Genomic DNA, 22,585 nt, shown 5'->3' with positions numbered 1-22,585 from the left:
GACATTTTTTGGAACCCTTCCCCAGGTCTGTGCCTCGACACAACCCCGTCTCTGAGCTCTACAGACAATTCCTTCGACCTCATGGTTTGATTTTGGCTCTGACATGCACCGTCAACTGTGCGACCTTATATAGACAGGTGTGTGCCTTTCCAAATCATGTCCAATCAATTGAATTTATGACAGGTGGATTCCAATCAAGTTGTTGAAACAGCTCAAGGATGATCAATGGAAACAGAATGCACCTGAGCTCAATTTCCTGTCTCATAGCAAAGGGTCTGAATACTCATGTAATACTCATTTCTGTTTTATTTTTAATAAATTATTCTAAAATTGAATTTCCTTATCAATCTACACATGATACCCCAAAATGACAAAGTGAAAACAAGTTTTTTTAAAGTTTAGTAAAGGCTGTAATGTAACAAAATGTGGAAAAAGTAAATGGGTCTGAATACTTTCTCAATGCACCTTGTAAATATATATATATTTTATTTTTATTATTATTATTATTGAACATAAAAGACTGTAAAAACACCAGGAATTAATTGAAGAAATCTGTTTCTAAGTTTTCCCATGCATAATAGAGAGACACGTATACAAATGTCTACAAATGATTTGTAGTTATGATCCGGCCCCCCGACTATCCTCTCAAGAACAAATCGTCCCATCACTGAATCTAGTTGATGATCCCTGACATACTGTATGCATTATATATGTGTGACATAGAATAACTCTTTATAGTTGTACTATATTTAAGCCATAATGCACAACGGGGTGTGGTATATGGCCAATATACAAAGGCTAATGGCTTTTCTTAAGCACAGCCCAATGCGGAGTGTCTGTATACAGCCCTTAGCCTTGGTATATTGGCCATATACCACAAGCCCCCTGAGGTGCCTTATTGCTATTATACATTGGTTACCAACGTAATTAGAGCAGTAAAATAAATGTTTTGTCATACCCGTAGTATACGGTCTGATATACCATGGCTGTCAGCCAATCAGAATTCAGGGATCAAACAACCCAGTTTATAATATAAAATGTGTTTCAAGAAGAATTGAAGACGTGGTCATTATTCTGAGGGAATAATTAATTCCTTAGCAACTAAATCAATAATTCTTTCCTTAGCAATTAAACAGGATGGGAAATGTATCACCAAAGTATTTGCTCCTCTCTGCTGATCTATTATAAAATGAAAACATTTGGAAATGTTTAACATCACAGCATATAATCAGTATAATTTAATTCTGAATGGTTTCAGATGAGCTATGGCATGTCTAGTACTGGAGAGGTGTTTGTTTAAGCTTGGGAGAACCAGGTTTAGTTTAATATTGGTGTTTGACACAGGATCTATATTGGAAAATTATCTGATTAGCCAGCTGCTGTACAGTTGGCAGGAATATGAACCTGCTCAAATACTCTGTTTTGTGTTTTGCTATGATGACATGCTACTGAGTCAAATGTTTCTCACATTGACTCCATCAAAGCCTTAATAAATGACATATGGGCTCCCGAGTGGCGTAGCAATTTAAATCACAACCGGCTGTGATTGGGATTCCCATAGGGCAGGTCACAATTGGCCCAGCGTCGTCCGGGTTTGGTCGGTGTGTAGGCTGTCATTGTAAATAAGAATTTGTTCTTAATTGACTTGCCTAGTTAAATAAAGGTTAAATAAATAAAAATACAAATTAAAAAATGGTTGTTTTGCTGAAAACTGTCACAGGGATTGTTATCAATGTCATTTTGCAAATTGCAAAGATGTGATTGCTTATAGAAAAGGCTCCCAAAACCACATTAAGCAACACTCTGAAGGTAGACCACTTTTTAAAGAAGAAAACCATCCTGATACAGTTTGATTGACTACCAGGTCTCTCTTTCTCCTGCTGTGTGCTTTGTCCACCCATCCCTTACCTGAAACATAATAGTAGAAAAGAGACTGAGTGACCTGATTACAGCACAATGGATCTCATTCTCTCTGACACACCGTCTTCCAGTAGTGTGCAACCGACACTGCCTTCAGTCGTTGGGCTGCAGCAAGCTGGCATTATAAACGTGAAAGTATTTTACTTTTTCAAATTCAGCAGATGATGTTGAATCAGTGGACCACTTGAGGGAAATGGAGCACATGTCAGCTGCTGTACCAGCAGGTGGCCAGGGGGAATCAAAGCTGAAGGAGAAGTCCAAGTCTACGCAGGTTAATCCTTGACCTTTGTCTCTACAAATTAGCAGTTTCAGGTTCCACTGATATGTGAGAGATAAGCTTGCACAATGCACCTTTCAAGAGAGGGGGCGAAATCCTTCCATTTAAGCAAGTTTATCAGACCTTATACCTTATAGGTTTTTCTTTTTTAACATTTATTTATTACATACTGAATGATTGATGAAAGATATTTCTGTTTACCGGTAGTCAAGCTTACCATTCATTTTGGATTGTCAGCGTATAGCTGGGTCTACAAAACAGATTACCTGGGATGTGTACAAAATTCAAATGTTCACGTCTGAAAACAATTGATAAACTTTGATTTTGCATTGGAATGTTGACCGCTTTCATCTGATTCCATTTGATTTTATGTAACATTTAAAAGAAGATTCTTTCCATGAAGTGAACGAATCAAAGACTCGAGGGCTGAATGGCCAGATAGGATTTAATGTTCCCTGCCAGCTACAAACCCAGACCTCAATGAATACCTCACCAAGTGTTGGGGTCTTTTGTATGTAGTATTGCTTTGAGCACTATTCCTAGTCTTAACACTTGAGACATTTGGCAAATCAACTGATTTTCTATAGATTTCTTTAGAAAAAAAAATACTTCACTCACACGAAGAGCTAATTTCATATGCTCTTATCAGTAACATCAGCACATGGTTTCTCTTAAAATAATTAGCCGTGGCCAATCAAAGAGTCCATAGAATCAGGCCACTGGACACCCTTGGGAGAGTTTTTGGCCCTTCCTCTTTTTGTTTGTTCCCCCATGACCAACTTGCTCATGTTTCTCTGTTACCACACTCAGTCCCAGGATCCCACTAGACATATCTGGTTTACATATCTGGTTTCATCTCAAAACAGAGCCCATTGTTCCCTACAATGATATTTAACACTACAACAAAACAATATGTCTTTTGTAATGCCTCAGGACCTGGGATTATCTCCCAGTTATGCATTCTATTATAAAGCTGGATGAGGCAGGCTGGCTGGGTCAGTCCAAGTGCTACCACAGGAGAGGGGGACGGGCTTCCCAGTCACTCACTAGCTGTTCTTCAGCCAGGACAGAGAGAGGGACAGAGAAAGAAGCAGAAAGAGTGCGAGGAGTGTAAGCAACGACGACTGACACTGAAGATGGTGCTCCTGACTGCCAAAATCATGGAGAGGACTGCGCTCTTTGTGATATTCGGGGGTCTGGTCACTACTCTGGTCACCACCTTCATTCCCCTGTGGAAGACCTTGAACTCAGAGCTGAACGAAGTGGAGAACTGGTACTCAGGCCTGTGGCACATCTGCATCTTTGCCGAGGAGGTTGGGATGCAATGTAAAGCCTTTGAATCCCTCATGGCCCTGCCCATGGACTTGCTGGCTTCCCGGGTGCTCATGCTGGTGTCTGTGGGTACTGGGGCCCTAGCCGTGGTGGTGGCCTTCCCGGGCCTGGAGGGGGTGGAACTGGGCTCTGGGAGGCAGCAAGGGTTAAAGAGGGGCCTCCTCATTGTCAGTGGGGTGCTGTCCTGGGTGTCGGGGCTCACAACACTGGCCCCCGTCTCCCTGGTGGCCTACGTGACCCTGGTGGAGTTCTGGGACGAGAACCTGCCTGACGTCGTTCCACGCTGGGAGTATGGCGAGGCCATGTTCTCCGGCTGGTTTGCGGGTCTCTTCCTGGTCATTGGAGGCTCTCTTTTCTTTGTGGCTGTGTGCATGGCGGATCATGACAGGCAGCAGCGAGTGGCCAGCCTCCCGAACACCCCCCAGGAAAAGCCAAGGAGTCAGTACTACTTAAAGACAGAGGTTTTATAGTCTCATTTTCACTTAATGAATGGTGGTAGCTTAGAATGCCTAGTTTGAAGGAGAATGATAAAGTTGAATTCAGACTGCGACTGCCTAGGTTTATTTTGAAATATGAAAGGTCACATTTGAAATGTTTGAAAGATATATTTGTATATTTCAATATTGTTGAACATGGATAAAGTGCTGTATTTCCGATATAAAAGTGCAATGAAAACCTTTTTGTCTGTATCTTGTTTGCAGCCTCTCTTTTATTGATTACATGAGACTCTGGTCATTGTAATTTGAGTGCCTACTTTGTTCCTGCACAGTATGTCTTGTCTCTTGATATGCATCAAGCTGGATGGGTGGTCTCTGTCGCACTGTGAAGGTATTCCTACTGGTGAAGATAATACAATTCCTTTCAATTATGAATTGTATGTTAAGAGAAAGGAAAAGATCACTGTGATTTTCCACAATCACTAAAGCTCGTAAAGGGATAGCTTGCCACAATATGCCATGATATAAGTGGAGCTACTTGTTTTGTAATGCCAACTCTGCAGTTGTTTCCCTTAGTGGAGCTCAGGGGGCAATTTTAAAGGATGAGTTCTGTTTTTTATAATTCAATGTTAGATGGTAACTCATCCTGGAAGTAGTCTTTGGGTCAGGGAAAACTGTAATCCATGGTTTGGTTTTCTTTACAGCCACTGTAAACTTAGCCATTGCTAGTTAAAAATCAATGAGAGTGGTAGGGGCATGCAGTACCTTTGTAATGTGTTTTGTTGCCATATCACCTTGAAATAACATCAAGCTAAATCATGTAGTTGATTTGAGTTGATTTGGCCATAAACATTTTAATAGGTACGCATGTCTTTACCACTCTCAGTGATTTTAGCTATCAGTGTCTAAATTTAGCTGAAGTTTGTAAACCAAACCATGGATTACAGTTTGTCTGTGCCCAAAGACTGCTTTCAGGGTAAGGGACAATCTATTGCTACGTGTTGTAAAATCCCCTTTAAAGGTAAAGTTCAAAATATTTCAACTTCATCATCTCCACACCCCAACATCAACATACAGAGCCTTCAGAAAGTATTCACACCTCTTGAATTTTTCCTCATTTTGTTGTGTCACAGCCTGAATTTAAAATGAATTAAATTGAGATTTGTTGGTTGCTGGCCTACAAATACAGATTCAATCACAAAGACAAGGGAGGTTATCCAATGCCTCGCAAAGAAGGTAGATGGGTCAAAAAAATACAGACATTGAGCAGAATTAGTGGAATGGTATCAAATACATCCAACACATGGTTGGGTGCCATTCCATTCGCTCCGTTCCAGCCATTATTATGAGCCGTCCTCCCCTCAGCAGCCTCCACTGGTGAGAGAGAGATGCATTTCAAAGCCCCGCCTCTTCTGAGATCTTAATGCCTGAGATCTTAATGCACATTTTGGCTCAGGGACGCTACTGTATGTTGTACAAGGAGTGAGACCCAAATAGCCGTTTGTTTGATGAAAGACTGTAGCCTACTGTAAATGTAAAAGGGAGACAGCCAAACAATCACATGTATCACCAATAAGAGTAAGGTAAAATGAGTCACTCTCTGTGCCAATGTCAGTGAAATCAGATATTTAGTATTTACACAGTGTAGTATTGCCCAGAGAGTAGTAAAGGGGTACACTTAAAGCATCTGACATTAACATTTGGAGATCATAGCACATAAATGAGGCACCCATGTGGCACACTCCTTTAATCTGGGTTTTTGGAGTGCGTGTGCGTGGCTGGCTGTCCCTGGGGCATGGGGGGATTGGACTACTACTGTAATTAAATTCAACTGAGTGATATATCAGTGATGTCATGTTGTGACCCTCCCCCTGCCCTTGGAGAGAGACGATAAGTATCTTGCCGCCCTTATAGTAACAATAACACAGGCACACATGTATACAAACACATTTCACACACACACACACACACACACACACACACACACACACACACACACACACACACACACACACAGAAACAGTGGTGCTGTTCTTTCACTGTGTGACCAGCAGAGGGTCTTGTGAGCAGAGCAGCAAGACAAGCGAGCTCAAATTATGCTTTTTTGCATTGGTTGAGCATTACAGCCAAAGCAAAACATTTCATTTGCAATGCTATGGTTCAGGTTTCTCCTCTGGGTCTGTAGGAAGAACTGTCAATATGGCAAATTGCATATTATGCCACTTCAGTGGAGGCTGCTGAGGGGAGGACAGCTCATAATAATGGTTGATGTATTTGATACCATTCCATTTATTCCACTCCAGCCATTACCACGAGCCCGTTCTCCCCAAATAAGATGCCACCAGCCTCCTGTGCTTCACTTATTCCAAATTATTCAGAAAACATTTTCATGTCATGAAATACACAATCTATTCCCTGAAATAGATACATCTAGGTTGTTCGTGTAATTTCTCTAACATTTGGGCATGGTATTAAGCAATTAAACAAGTACAATTTTCTAGATGTGTATTTAATTGTATTTGGGTATCTTCCCATTCTAAATCAGCTAATATAACAGCTTAATTACTATAAATATTTTTTTGCATTCTTATAACATAGGTATTTTAATAGACTTCTTTTTGTCTATTGATCTATATATGAAAAACTTTCTAGCATTCAAAAGAATAGATAAATATCTCTAAATCCACAAAACATGTCACCACAACTCATCACTACTGGTAGATTTTCTTTCCCCTAGTACCTTAAACAATGCATAAAGATAACGTTTTGCTGTTTAAAGGACTTGGGTTGTATCAGTGATAAACAGTTCAATATAAACAAAAACATGTATGATGTGCAACTATTTGTCATTTAAATGTATTTTTCATGGTTGCGAAGCTGAGGGACCGCAATTCAAGAATGACCCATCTGTATCTTGGTGCAGTATTACCATAAAATCAATTCCTTTCCAGTGAATATGATATGATGTACTGTATGGCCATTGTCAGAAGTTACAGAGGGGATTTGACAGTCAATACATAATTTCATCCACACCAGAGCAACCAGCACACTTATGCCCCATCCCCCAAATAAAGGAAGTCAAGGACATCTTATCAGTCCTGTTCCCATTCCATCCACCAAGCAAATGGGATATATTGAATTTTGACCAATGTAGATAGACACCCAGCTGTCTAGATTTATGGGAAGTCCTGTCATCTTCTGGTTGTAAACAGTTTTTCTAAATCAGTTTTTCTTAGAAAGATGTCATATTTTGGTTATTAACTGGTCAGATAACCAGGTTACAATCTGTTCAACCATTACAACCAGTTCTTCTGGTCACTTCCTTTAACAGCCAATATACAACTGGACCATAATGTTACTTAAGAACGTCATTGCAATTAGTTTTGCCCACTAGGCAGTCAAGCCAGCCAGTAGTCAGTAAAATAGACATTTACAGTAGGCAGACAATCCTCCACACAAACAGGCAAGCAGGCATACAGTAGAGCACACATGCATGCATTAAGCAGGCAGGCAAGCAGGCAGACAATCAAAGAAAGCCGGCAGTCCAGGCAGTACAGGGGGGCTCGCAGCCAATCTTTGATCAGATTTAACTGGCCAGTGGCCTTTGGCATCTGAAGGCAAGGCTGAAAGGATCTGACCAGGAGGGGGACTGTGTGTGTGTGTGTGTGTGTGTGTGTGTGTGTGTGTGTGTGTGTGTGTGTGTGTGCGTGCGTGCGTGCGTGCGTGCGTGCGTATGTGCGCACGTGTGTGAGAGAGAGAGAGAAAGAGTGAGAGAGGGAGTAGCGAGGGGAGGAGAGTGGTGGAGTGGAGTTGAGAGAGAGATGGAGGGAGGAGAGCCGAGCACTGTGAGAATTCCTGCCGTGTTAGCATCCACCCAGCAACTCTGTCAATACTGCATACAGCTAAGAAACAGGCAGAGGCCCCTGGTGCTGCATTTGCCGGCTCCGTCAGTGAGAGAGAGCAGCTTCCACAATCCCCCCAATCCGTGTGCTGCTCGAGAGGTTTTTCCCAGGGATAACACACCCACCAGAGCCCCGGCCGCTACTGCTGCGTCGGAGGGAGAGGAAGAGACAAGAGGAGAGCTGAACAGTAGATACGGAGTGGGAATACTCTAGAAGAGAGAGACGATCCTGGGGGAGGGACAGGATTCTTGGAAGACTGGGTGTGATAGTATTCTAATTTGCTCCACAGGAAAGGCTGAACACTGGGGCGTTTGACAGACAAGCACTCAGCTGTGCACCTGCTCCACACTAGCTTGTTGGGTAAGACCCTTTTCCTCTTTTACAGTCAGTAGGCCAAGGGCTGATTTTAAGATTGTGCTTGTTTCTGCTGATATGATATCTTAATGTGATGCTCAGTATATCATTAGACTTTACTACGTTCTGTGGTCTGTATCTGGTACAGCACTATGGCCATTCAGCATTATAGAGCCAAGGAAGTAACTCAGTTCTGGGAGCAATGTGGTGCAGTAATATACTGTCACGATGTTCGTAATAATGAGTGGACCAAAGGGCAGCGTGATCTGGGTTCCACATCTTTTATTTCTATGTGAAACTCAAAGCAAAACAAAACAATAAATGAACAAACGAAACGTGAAGAAAATGCAGTGCTCACATGCACCACACCAAAACAATATCCCATAACCCACAGGTGGAAAAAATGCTACTTAAGTATGATCCCCAATTAGAGACAACGATAACCAGCTGCCTCTAATTGGGAATCATACAAATCACCAACATAGAAAATCAAACCTAGAACCCCACATAGAAAATATAAACTAGAACAAAACCCCCTAGTCACGCCCTGATCTACTCTACCATAGAAAATACAGGTTTTCTATGGTCAGGAAGTGACATATGTTCAATACTCTGACAAACAGTACTCCAATGGACACAAGGCACTTCACAAACAAGCAAATTCTTACACAGTGGCAAATGTACAGTAAATTACAGTAATCAAAATAAACAGCCATATTAGGTAGAGGAGGTAATTGAGAGATTTTCTGACCTCAAAACAATGACTGGTCCACTAAGGGAGATTGCTCCTATACATTTGTGTATGAGTTGTGATATAATTTATTTGTTTAGCTTTGTGTGTGTTTGTGTGTGTGTTTGTGTGTACGCACGCGTGCGCACTCCTCGGAAATGGGTTATTTTATTCGTTATTTCTGACCATGGAAACATTGGTCCCCGGCAGGAGTGGACATCCCTCTGTATAAGGCTATTCTGGATTTCCATGACCTCACAATTCCCTTTGCCTAATTGGGAGGCAAACGCTGAAAGCAGCACCAAAACGCCCTGACACTACATCTCGATAGCGCCAATGCCTGCTATTCAGCGTAACATTTCTTTAATTCTCCATTATTTGTCATATATCTGTAAACTTCAAATTTCCTAATCAGGCTCTATGTTTCATTTCAGTAAATTCAGATCATGTTTCATGTTTGGAGTGGCATTACATGGTTAACACAACTAATTGTAGGTCGCTAGAACTTGTGTGGGATCACGTGGTATCCCTGCCTTTGCCCATCAAGTGTACGAATGGTTAGCCTCTGAATTCCACAACAAGTTCAACGACCAGGGGTCTCTTCACAACCAGGGGTTTGTTCACAGTCCCCAAGTCCAGAACAGGCTCCTGGTAACACACAGTACTACACGGAGCCATGACTTCATGGAACTCTATTCCACATCAAGTAACTCATGAAAGCAGTAAAATCAGATTTAAAAACAGATAGAACTACACCATATGGAACAATGCTGACTGTGAAGAGACACACACACAGGCACCCACACACACGTGCATAGTCACACACACACACTAGCACATGCACTCTACACACATGTACATTTTAATATTGTTGTATGGTGGTATTATACACTGAGTCTATAAAACATTAGGAACACCTTCATAATATTGAGTTGCACCCCTTTTTGCCCTCAGAACAGCCCTAATTAGATGGGTCATGGACTCTACAAGTTGCCGAAAGCGTTCCACAGGGATTCTGGCCCATGTTGACTCCAATGCTTACACACAGGAAACTGTTGTGTGTGGAAAAAAAACAGCAGCGTTGCAGTTCTTGACACACTCAAACCAGTGCGCCTGGCATCTACTACCATACCCGATTCAAAGGCACTTCAATTTTTTGACTTGCCCATTCATCCTCTGAATGGCACACATACACAATCCATATCTCAATTATCTCAAGGCTTAAAAATCATTCTTTAACCTGTCTCCTCCCCTTCATCTACCTTTACTGAAGTTAATTAAACAGGTGATATCAATAAGGGATCATAGCTTTCACCTGGATCCACCTGGTCAGTTAATGTCATGGAGAGAGCAGTGTTCCTAATGTTTTGAACACTGTGTACATTTGTGTTGTAGATATGTAGTGGTGTAATGATGTTATATGATGTACTGTTTGTTTTTTTTAAATTGCGTGTATTTTGTGATGTGCTTTAATGTGTCTGGACCCCAGGAAGAGTAACTGCTGCCAAGGTAACAGTTTATCTTCCTGGGATCCATAATAAATACAAATACAAAATAACCTACCTGACCTCCGCAGCCTGATCATGGTAAAAACACATTTCAGACATCAAACATTACATTCCAGACTTAATGACTTTCACCACCTATTGCATGGAAACTTCACTGTCTATTAGCCACAGTAGCTACATGGAACCTTGTTCATCTTGGTCATATACAGCTCTGGAAGAAATGAAGAGACCACTGCAAAATTATCCATTTCTCTGGTTTTACTCTTTATAGGTATGTGTTTAAAAATGTTGCTTTATTCTATAAACTACTGACAACATTTCTCCCAAATTCCAAATAAAAATATTGACATTTAGAGCATTTATTTGCAGAAAATGACAACTGGTCAAAATAACAAAATAAATGCAGTGTTGTCAGACCTAAAATAATGCAAAGAAAATAAGTTCATATTCATTTTTAAACAACACAATACTAATGTTTTAACTTACAGTAGGAAGAGTTCAGAAATCAATATTTGGTGGAATAACCCTGATTTTCAATCACATCTTTCATGCGTCTTGGCATGTTCTCCACCAGTTTTCTTCCAGGACAACCTTGTATGTGGCTTGATTCATGCGTCTTGGCATGTTCTCCACCAGTTTTCTTCCAGGACAACCTTGTATGTGGCTTGATTCATGCGTCTTGGCATGTTCTCCACCAGTTTTCTTCCAGGACAACCTTGTACGTGGCTTGATTCATGCGTCTTGGCATGTTCTCCACCAGTTTTCTTCCAGGACAACCTTGTACGTGGCTTGATTCATGCGTCTTGGCATGTTCTCCACCAGTTTTCTTCCAGGACAACCTTGTACGTGGCTTGATTCATGCGTCTTGGCATGTTCTCCACCAGTTTTCTTCCAGGACAACCTTGTACGTGGCTTGATTCATGCGTCCTTCACAAAAATGAATCTGCCCGATTCCAGCCTTGCTGAAGCACCCCCAGATCTTCACCGATCTTCCACCAAATGTCACAGTGGGTGCAAGACACTGTGGCTTGTAGGCCTCCCCAGGTCTTGCACCCACTGTGACATTTGGTGGAGGATCGGTGATGATCTGGGGTTTCTTCAGCAAGGCTGAAATTTGTCTTTGTGAAGGATGCATGAATACATTTTACAGTGGCGAAACAACATTTAAAAAACAATGTTAGATTTTGATCTTACCTTACATGTACCTTATGGACAAACAAACGTAAACAAGCAAGCAAGTACAAGACAAACGGGGGAATGCACTTAGTCACAATGTATGATGATTGTTTCACGTGTTTCTAGAGCCTAGTATTGGGGAATTTATAATACATTCACAGTGTAAAACTGGTAGCCTCTGGAAATAATCAAAAAAGTAATATAAAGTAACTGTCCAGTGTTTCCAGATTTCTATGAAATAGGACCTATATTTAACAACAATATGAGTTCAATAGTTTTCCTTCCAAAGAAATTGTAATTAAGTATGTTAAAAAGCATATTTTCTGTCTTGGTATGATGTGAGCATACCCCAACCACAGACTGGTGTGGGTGTATACCGGTCATTAAAAAGATTAAAGTGAGTAGACCGGCTCAGCCAATGAGTCAACCTGACATCATGTTCTATTAGGAAATAGCAAATATTTTTTAAATGTTCTGTTTGAGATGCAAGTTTGAGGTGGGATTTTTTTCCACATTTTTTTTCAAATACAAATATAGGATTAGTTAACAAAACTTCTTTCCACCCCTTAACAATTCAAACAATTGTTATTATTTCATCAGCTTTCCAGGGCTTGTTTTTATAGCAATTAAAGCTGAACAACAAGCTAAGTATTTGATCAGCATTGCAGGTTTTATAACATAACAAGAACATTCAAAATGAGGTTAACTCCACAGGCTTGATTAGGCTCAGGACAAACATGTTAAATGTCTCGGACGAAAAAGGTTTTTGTTCAAGCGGTGGTTAACACAATCTTGGGACGATCAAGTTTATCTTGTAATTCACAAATCTGCAGTAATGGGGGATAGGTGTTGTGCTACTTTGTCTGGTGGGGTGTTACTTTGTCCTCGGTCCTTATCAGCCGTGGATGTAATCGAGCGGCCTGATTTACCTGCGGAACAGGTGTTAGGTGCATGAGATGTTAAATAACCAACTGAGATGTTAATTAAGCAATAAGGCAAGAGGGGTGTGATATATGGCCAATATACCATGGCAAAGGGCTGTTCTTAAGCACGACGCACGGCGGAGCCCTTAGCGATACAGCCCTTAGCCATGGTATATTGGCCATATACCACAAACTCCCGAGGTGCCTTATTGCTATTATAAACTGGTTACCAACGTAATTAGAGCAGGAAAAATAAATGTTTTGTCATACCCATGGTATATGGTCTGCTATACCACGGCTTACAACCAATCAGCATTCAAGGCGCAAACCACCCAGTTTATAAATGTAAATAACCAGTTACCTATGCTCGAGGGACAAATTATCATGTTGGTTCATGTACAGCATAGAGAAACCACATGCTTACAGACAGAAAACATGCACTCTTGCATAGCATTACTGGTGAAGATCTGACCGCATCTACTTTCAAGGTTTACCAGATTACAGTGAAAATGGAACCCTAATGGTTGCTTGAGCCACATGCTTGAGGAACCACAATAATTTCTGATACATATTTACTGAAACTACTGGCCCATGATATCACTGAATGCCTGAGGCAGTGAGGAGTTTGTTAGCGTGTTGTTGTCTCTGTAGGGATAAGGGTCATCTACTGCCTGGCCTGAAGTTTCTGTTTGTGTATTGTCACACCCTGATCTGTTTCACCTGTCTTTGTGATTGTCTCCACCCCCCTCCAGGTGTCGCCCATCTGCCCCATTATCCCCTGTGCACAGTGCCTTGCAAAAGTATTCATCTCCCTTGGCGTTTTTGTTGCATTACAACCTGCAATTTAAATGGATTTTTATTTGGATTTCATGTTATGGACATACACAAAGTAGTCCAAATTGGTGAAGGGAAAAAACAGAAAGTGGTGCGTGCATATGTATTCACCCCCTTTGCTATGAAGCCCCTAAATAAGATCTGGTGCAACCAATTACCTTCAGAAGTCACATAATTAGTTAAATAAAGTCCACCTGTGTGCAATCTAAGTGTCACATGATCTGTCACATGATCTCAGTTTATAAACACCTGTTCTGAAAGGCCCTAGAGTCTGAAAAACCACTAAGCAATGGGCACCACCAAGCAAGCGGCACCATGAAGACCAAGGAGCGCTTCAAACATGTCAGGGACAAAGTTGTGGAGAAGTACAGATTAGGGTTGGGTTATAAAAGAATATCAGAGACTTTGAACATCCCATGGAGCACCATTAAATCCATTATAAATAAATGGAAAGAATATGGCACCACAACAAACCTGCCAAGAGAGGGCCGCCCACCAAACTCACGGACCAGGCAAGGAGGGCATTAATCAGAGATGCACAAAGAGACCAAAGATACCCCTGAAGGAGCTGCAAAGCTCCATAGTGGAGATTGGAGTATCTATCCATAGGACTACTTTAAGCCATACACTCCACAGAGCTGGGCTTTATGGAAGAGTGACCAGAAAAAAAGCCATTGCTTAAAGAAAAAAATAAGCAAACACGTTTGGTGTTTGCCAAAAGGCATGTGGGAGACTCCCCAAACATATGGAAGAAGGCACTCTGGTCAGATGAGACTCAAATTTAGCTTTTTGGCCAAAAAAGAAAACACTATGTCTGGTGCAAACCCAACACCTCTCATCACCCCAAGAACATCATCCCCACAGTGAAGCATGGTGGTGGCAGCATCATGTTGAGGGGATGTTTATCATCAGCAAGATCTGGGAAACTGGTCAGAATTGAAGGAATGATGGATGGTGCTAAATACAGGGAAATTCTTGAGGGAAACCTGCTTCAGTCTTCCAGAGATTTGAGACTGGGTCGGAGGTTCACCTTCCAACAGGACAATGACCCTAAGCATACTGCTAAAGCAACACTCAAGTGGTTTAAGGGGAAACATTTGAATGTCTTGGAATGGCCTAGTCAAAGCCCAGACCTCAATCCAATTGAGAATCTGTGGTATGACTTAAAGATTGCTGTACACCAGGGGAACCCATCCAACTTGAAGGAGCTGGAGCAGCTTGGCCTCGAAGAATGGGAAAAACTCAGAGTGGCTAGATGTGCCAAGCTTATAGAGACATACCCCAAGAGACTTGCAGCTGTAATTGCTGCAAAAGGTGGCTCTACAACGTATTGACTTTGGGGGAGTGAACAGTTATGCACGCTCAAGTTTTCTGTTTTTTTTTGTCTTATTTCTTGTTTGTTTCACAATAAGACATATTTTGCATCTTAAAAGTGGTAGGCTTGCTGTGCAAATCAAATGATACAAACCCCCCAAAAATATATTTTAATTCCAGGTTGTAAGGCAACAAAATAGGAAAAATGCCAAGGGGGTGAATACTTTTGCAAGCCACTGTATTTATACCTGTGTTCTCTGTTTGTCTGTTGCCAGTTCGTCTTGTTTGTCAAGCCAACCAGCGTTTTTGTGTCAGCTCCTGCTTTTCCCCAGTCTCTCTTTTCTCGTCCTCCTGGTTTTGACCATTGCCAGTCCTGACCCTGTACCCACCCGCCTGACCACTCTGCCTGCCATCCTGTACCTTTTCCCCACCTCTGGGTTACCGACCTCTGCTTGACCTGACCCTGAGCCTGCCTGCCTGCTGTCCTGTACCTTTGCCCCACCTCTGGGTTACCAACCTCTGCTTGACCTGACCCTGAGCCTGCCTGCCTGTTGTCCTGTACCTTTGCCCCACCTCTGGGTTACCGACCTCTGCCTGACCTGACCCTGAGCCTGCCTGCTGTCCTGTACCTTTGCTTCTGTTGCTGTAATAAACATTGTTACTTCGACACGGTCTGCATCTGGGTCTTACCTTGATACCTGATAGTGTATCAGTAGTCTGTTTATAAACACAGTGTGTTTACCTGAGCTGTTCAAAGAAAAGTAAAGACCCTTTTCTGAGTGATTGATGTGGCTAACGATAGACAGCTGCCTCTGATTCAGAACCACACCCGGCCAAACACAAAGAAATAGAAATAAAGAAACTAGAATGCCCAACCTAGTCACACCCTGGCCTAACCAAAATAGAGAATAAAAAGCCTCTCTATGGCCAGGGCGTGACACTATCGGAATTGATTCTGGTCCTCGGAATTTAACATTGGTTTCACACAGATCCATTCTTGGGGTGGGTGTGTGGGGGGAAACTACCTAAGGGTTGTGCCACAATGGCTAATTCCCTGCTACATTCCAGTAAAACGTATTACATTTGTGGAGAAAAGTGAGTGAAACTGACAGCTTGTTTGCAGGAAGGATTATTAGCACTGCTTGGGGACAGGCCCAACGGTGAGCGAATGGAATCTGCGTCATATGTTGAGGACCAAATCTGCTTAACCTGACTTTGGGTTAGTACAAAATACAAAACGTTCATTCAATTTGAATTTGTTTTGTAATTATTGATATGAGAAGATAGTGCACTTCCGTCTTGATGAAGTGTTTAAACCTTCATTGGTTTCTTCATAGGGAAACATCCTTCTCATGACAAAATGGCATTTTGAAATGTGTTTGTTGTTGTTGAGCCATTGAGATTGGTGAAGCTATAAAATTAGTGTAGAAAATAATTAGTCGTTGCCATGACATTTTCACAGTTCGTGTAGAGAAAAAACAGATACCCACATTCAGCCCAAAAGAACTAGGCTATCCCAGTTATTTAGCTTGCTCCGGTTCTATATTACCTTTAAAAAGATGACTAAAGTGACTCTTGATAATTCCATGCTGCAAAACTTTAAACTTCTTGAATGTTTTTGTGATCCTTTTGAATTGATTTTATTGTGAAGTATATACACTCATATACTTTCGATGTAGCAGTATGACATTGTTGTAAGTCGCTCTGGATAAGAGCGTCTGCTAAATGACTTAAATGTAAATGTAAATGACAACGATGACATGACACAGACATTTCTTACTGTGTGAAATGTTTCATGATTCAAAAGAGAGATCTTTCCATGTCTCACTTGGTCTCTGGAACTTTAATCACTTCTCCATTCAAAAGTGCAAGCTTCTTTTTTTTAAACTTCAAGGACATTAAGATGTGCTCTGAATATCAAGTACTTTCTTTAGTGCAACCCGAAGTGTAGCTTGCTATTGCTAACGAATCCCACTGCGTTGTGTGATATACCTGTCATCCAGTGAATGCTTGTTTCTGTAGTACTGCTCTCATATTCATATCAACAGCTGTATTGCAACAGTGGGTTGAAATATCACAAGCTCTGGCAGGGGTGTGTGGGCATGTGTGGCAGCAAAATCAAAGTGGTTTTGAAACTCATGGGGCCTCTGCCTACATTCAAAATTCAGTGACGTGAAAGTTAACGGTGCAAAGGCTGTTAATGGTTAACAACACTTACAGTGCCTTCAGAAAGTATTCATACCTCTTTACTTATTACACATTTTGTTATTTGCTTTGCCACATTTTTTGCAGTATTACTTTAGTGACTTGTTAGGAAGGATGTCTGTATCTTTGTAGTGACTTGGTGTATTGATACACCATCCAAAGTGTAAATAATAACTTCACCATGCTCAAAGGAATATTCAATGTCTGCTTTTTTATTTTTACCCATCTACCATCTACAGTTGAAGACAGAAGTTTACATACACTTAGTTTGGAGTCATTACAACTTGTTTTTCAACCACGCCACAAATTTCTTGTTGACAAACTATAGTTTTGGCAAGTCGGTTAGGACATCTACTTTGTGCATTTACACAAGTCATTTTTCCAACAATTGTTTACAGACAGATTATTTCACTTATAATTCATTGCATCACAATTTCAGTGGGTCAGAAGTTAACATACACTAAGTTGACTGTGCCTTTAAACAGCTTGGAAAATTCCAGAAAATTATGTCATGGCTTTAGAAGCTTCTGACAGGCTAATTGACATCATTTGAGTCATTTGGAGGTGTACCTGTGGATGTATTTCAAGGCCTACCTTCAAACTCCGTGCCTCTTTGCTTGACACCATGGGAAAATTAAAATAAATCAGCCAAGACCTCAGAAAAAAATTGGAGACCTCCACAAGTCTGGTTCATCCTTGGGAGCAATTTCCAAACGCCTGAAGGTACCACATTCATCTGTACAAATAATAGTACACAAGTATAAACACCATGGGACCACGCAGCTGTCATACCGATCAGGAAGCAGACACGTTCTGTCTCCTAGAGATGAACGTACTTCGGTGCGAAAAGTGCAAATCAATCCCAGAACAACAGCAAAGGACTTGCCCAGAACAACAGCAAAGATTCTGGAGGAAACAGGTACAAAAGTATCTATATCCACAGTAAAACGAGTCCTATGTCAACATAACCTGATAGGCCGCTCAGCAAGGAAGAAGCCACTGCTCCAAAACCACCATTAAAAAAAAAAAAAGGGGAGGCTTGCAACCCGAAGAATACCATCCCAACCGTGAAGCATCATGTTGTGGGGGTGCTTTGCTGTAGGAGGGACTGGTGCGCTTCACAAAATAGATGGCATCATGAGAAAGGAAAATTATGTGGATATATTGACGCAACATCTCAAGACATCAGTCAGGAAGTTAAAGCTTGGTTGCAAATGGGTCTTCCAAATAGACAATGACCCCAAGCATACTTCCAAAGTTGTGGCAAAATGGCTTAAGGACAACAAAGTCAAGGTATTGGAGTGGCCATCACAAAGCCCTGACCTCAATCCTATAGAAGATTTGTGGGCAGAACTGAAAAAGCGTGTGCAAGCAATGAGGCCTACAAACCTGACTCAGTTACACCAGCTCTGTCAGGAGGAATGGGCTAAAATTCACCCAATTTATTGTGGGAAGCTTGTGGAAGGCTACTTGAAATGTTTGACCCAAGTTAAACAATTTAAAGGCAATTCTACCAATTACTTATTGAGTGGATGTAAACTTCTGACCCACTGGGAATGTGATGAAAGACATAAAAACTGAAATTAATAATTCTCTCTACTATTATTCTGACATTTCACATTCTTAAAATAAAGTGGTGATCCTAACTGACCTAAGACACGGAATTTTTACTAGGATTAAATGTCAGGAATTGTGACAAACTGAGTTTAAATGTAATTGACTAAGGTGTATGTAAACTTCCGACTTCAACTGTATATCTTTGCGAGGCATTGGAAAACCTCCCTGGTCTTTGTGGTTGTATCCGTGTTTGAAATTCACTGCTCGACTGAGGGACCTTACAGATAATTGTATATGTAGGCTACAGAGATGAGGTAGTCATTAAAAACCACTATTATTGCACACAGGATGAGTCAATTCAACTTATTATGTGACTTGTTAAGTATATTTTTACTCCTGAACTTATTTAAGCCATAACAAAGGGTTGAATACTTATTGACTCAAGACATTTCAGCTTTTCATATTTAATTATTTTGTAAAAATGTCTAAAAACATAATTCCACTTTTACATTATGGGGTATCGTGTGTAGGCCAGTGACACAAAATCTTAACTTAATCCATTTTAAATTCAGGCTGTAACAACAAAATGTGGAAGAAGTCAAGGGATGTGAATACTTTCTGAAGGCACTGTATGTCTGTAACAATGTATGTCGAAAATGTTATCAATTAACATGATTAACACTATTACCTTCTCTTCAAGGGCATTTGGACACACACACACACACACACACACACACACACACACACACACACACACACACACACACACACACACACACACACACACACACACACACACACTCATTAGATTCATAGTAGAGAGACAGTAAGTGTTGGGGCGGAGTGAACTACATGTAGTTCAACTAGTAATTTAACTGCATTTTGCAGTAGCTTGGTGGTAGTTGAACTCAATTCAAATCTAGGTAGTGTTTTCAGTAGTTAATTACTTTTTTGCCATGTAGTGGTGTAGCTAACTATTAGAAATACACACTACTTTTTTGGCTAAAATAAAATATGAGTGAAGTAGGCAAGAATTTACTTTCTTTTTCAGCATTAGACCTGCATAATTCTCACTTGAAATATAATTTTAGTTTTTAATAGTCTAAATTACACATTATGTTAACATCTGACTCCAGAGTGATCTGGTCATGCAATTGTAGTCTATGACATTTCTGATTTAGATATGATAATTGTTTAGTTCAGTAAACAATCATTTCTTAAAGGTAGCTCTACTGTAGCTTAACTTCTTCCAGTGTGAAGTAATTGGTAGCTTTGTAAACTGTATTTTCAAAGTAGGTTCCCCAACACTGAAGACAAGTGTAGAAAACAAGGGACAACCTTTTCTCAGCCTTACATTGTTACCAAGTGTTGCTGGAGGGCAGAGCACACAGGAATAGTACTAGAAGCTGCTTAGTTCTATACCACCTCAAAGAACCAAGTTAGGGCCTCTCTACAGGTTGACGGACAATTACGCACCCTCTCCTTTTCAAACGGCAGTTGAAAAATGCCATTGAGAGCACTGTGGATGGTGCTGTGAATGCTAATGGTTGTTAATGAGTGCTAGGCTAGCCCTTTAACTACCACAGTGGCATTTCCAGGACTTTGTCCATGTTTCTCAGTATCATGACTGGCATCATGAATGCATAGTAGTTCATTGTACCATTTCTAAGCCATGGTTGATATAAGTGGCTCATCTTCATGTGATATTATCTCAATTTCTTCGGAAAATTATGAAAATATAAAGTTTTCCTAATGTTGATATCAACTATTTGGTATCCTTAGGCAAACTCACAAACTGTACGTATTTCAATGACTAAAATGGGTAGTGGTTCACATTTAACATTTACATTTAAGTCATTTAGCAGACGCTCTTATCCAGAGCGACTTACAAATTGTACACTTCTGACCCACTGAAATTGTGATATAGTGAATTAGAAGTGAAATAATCTGTCTGTAAACAATTGTTGGAAAAAAAAATACTTGTGTCATGCACAAAGTAGAGGTCCTAACCGACTTGCCAAAACTAGTCAACAAGAAATTTGTGGAGTGGTTGAAAATCGAGTTTTAGTGACTCCAACCTAAGTCTATGTAAACTTCCCACTTCAACATCAATGTGTTTTCTTCTCATCAGATCCTTGGGGGAAAGAGTCCTCTAGTCAAATACAGTACCATTTAGGGTACCCAGACTTTAACATCGTTATTCCGTCCTTCTCTCATGACTCTCCCAAGACGGGATTTACAGTATTACCGGATTAGTACTCAAGGGGGAGCCACAAAACACAAAAAAAGCCTGATGGGCGTCCATTACCAGAAGGCTAACAAAATTAGTACAAGTAATGGCAAATTTCCATGAATGCTGCTAGCTAAATGTGCCAACAAGCACAAACGAAAATAAAGTAATTGCAAAGACAGGCAATCCAGCTCATAAAGTTATACATACGTAGGAGCTACCGAATATAATTTTTGGTGAATTTGGACATTTACAAGCAAATGTGAATGAAATACATTGTACAAACAAAGTTGACACATGTTTGTCTGAAGGAAGAACAGTACTGGCTCTGGACCAGTATGTGAACACATTGTGTCTGTGTGCAGTCGCTCGGGCAACGGGCCTGTCTGCTCTGCTCGGAGAAGATGATAGCAAGTTAAACTTTGGTGTCGCTTTCATGAAAAATTAAGAATTCTGCATTTAGGAGAAAAGTTATATCTTGCTGCGCTTTGTAAACTCAGATCTAAAATAATTCTTTACGTAATTTCTGCTCGGCATCAGACAAATTTTGTGCTTCAGTTGCACTTGTCCACTGGGATGAGAACTCACTAAGGGCATTCTATCAGCAGACAGCGCTCTGATGTGTAGCTACTTTTCCTCAGTGTAACCAGCCTACTTCTCTCTCGTAAAACGCAAGATTAACTTCAAGCAAAACATTAGGAAATGTAGCCAGCTACATTGTTTCTATGATAAACATTAGAAATATGATGGCCAAGCATTTTTTTTTCTTCAAAAGAATACCCTTGCATTTTCATTGTAAACTCATTTACTATGCAAATAGCTTTGCACTTCTGTTGTCATCTGATGAAAATGAAGCAAATTTCTGCTGAATGTGTTGAACCAATGTATTTTCTGGGAAGAAAACTATAGTTGCATGTCCCTGATCACTCTATTGTGGTAAAAAAATTAAACACGTGACTGTTAATATACAGCTGGACCCACTTGCTCCCGCTTTCTTCCGTTCTATTTACAAACACGGGACTGGCTTTCTGGGGAACTACGTTAAGCTTCATAACGTAAATAATTTGACAGGTGAAATGAAGAACCCAATCCAGTTCACCTCCTAATGTATTGCACAAGTTGACTGAAGGTATTTACTTAAAGTTGCTACAAATATGAACATTTATAGAAAAACGTTCATTTCCAAATAACCCGGTACAGCGCCCAAGCCCAGTACCATTTCATTTAAATAGAGAGCTCTGCCTCTAGCAGCATGGAGCTTAAAGAGGAACGATGGAGGGGTGATAGGGCAAGCGAGAGATGAGGAGAAGACAGACAGACTGAGTGAGAAAGAGGGAGAGTGAGAAAAAGAGAGCGAAAAAAAAAAACAATGACAGAGAGAACGAGGATAAAAGGGAGGGAAAGTAATAAGAGAAACATGGGAAGAGAAGTAGTAGTGAGTGCATTACCTTGACGTATATAATGGGGATGGTGGTCTTGGCCTTGTTGAAGTGCCGGGCCACCCTGTACACTATCTCTGGAACAAAGTCCAGCACTAGGTTCAGATACACCTCATCTTTCTTCTCCCCACTGCAAACACACCACACACACACCACTTTATACCGAGGAACTCTAAAAAACACAAGTAGTCATGTGAGAAACTTTTAGAACTGTGTAGTCAGCCTGGTCTCATAGAATAGACGTAAAATTATTATGACATGTCACGTTTGGTATGGCTGCATAAGACAGAAGGTTACTTAAGGCAAAAACGAAAGTAGGGTGGTTGGTCGGGGTGGATGGGTGAGGTTATAACGTGAACGTTTAGTAACCCAAAGGTTGTGTGTTCATTTTACCTTATTGGTAAATTTAGCTAACGTTAGCGCTAGCCACCGACAACAAATTGGAAT

The 22,585-nt window shown here is 40.8% G+C and overlaps 1 protein-coding gene across 1 annotated transcript; it reads left to right on the top strand.

Moving 5' to 3' along the window:
* Positions 1-2,890: 2,890 nt before the first annotated feature.
* Positions 2,891-4,218, top strand: LOC115110984 (putative claudin-24). Its single transcript, XM_029636868.2, has one exon. It carries the CDS (start codon positions 3,175-3,177, stop codon positions 3,997-3,999), a length of 825 nt encoding a protein of 274 aa, XP_029492728.1. The 5' UTR covers positions 2,891-3,174; the 3' UTR covers positions 4,000-4,218.
* Positions 4,219-22,585: the final 18,367 nt, after the last annotated feature.

Source organism: Oncorhynchus nerka, linkage group LG27 (genome assembly GCF_034236695.1).
Source record: "Oncorhynchus nerka isolate Pitt River linkage group LG27, Oner_Uvic_2.0, whole genome shotgun sequence".
In the NCBI taxonomy this organism is placed as follows: domain Eukaryota; kingdom Metazoa; phylum Chordata; class Actinopteri; order Salmoniformes; family Salmonidae; genus Oncorhynchus; species Oncorhynchus nerka.
This window is presented reverse-complemented; position numbering and strand designations above follow the sequence as displayed.

Bases quoted from the DNA above. Each gene is read 5' to 3' on its own strand.
- LOC115110984 (XM_029636868.2), top strand. From the start codon at position 3,175: ATGAGGCAGGCTGGCTGGGTCAGTCCAAGTGCTACCACAGGAGAGGGG.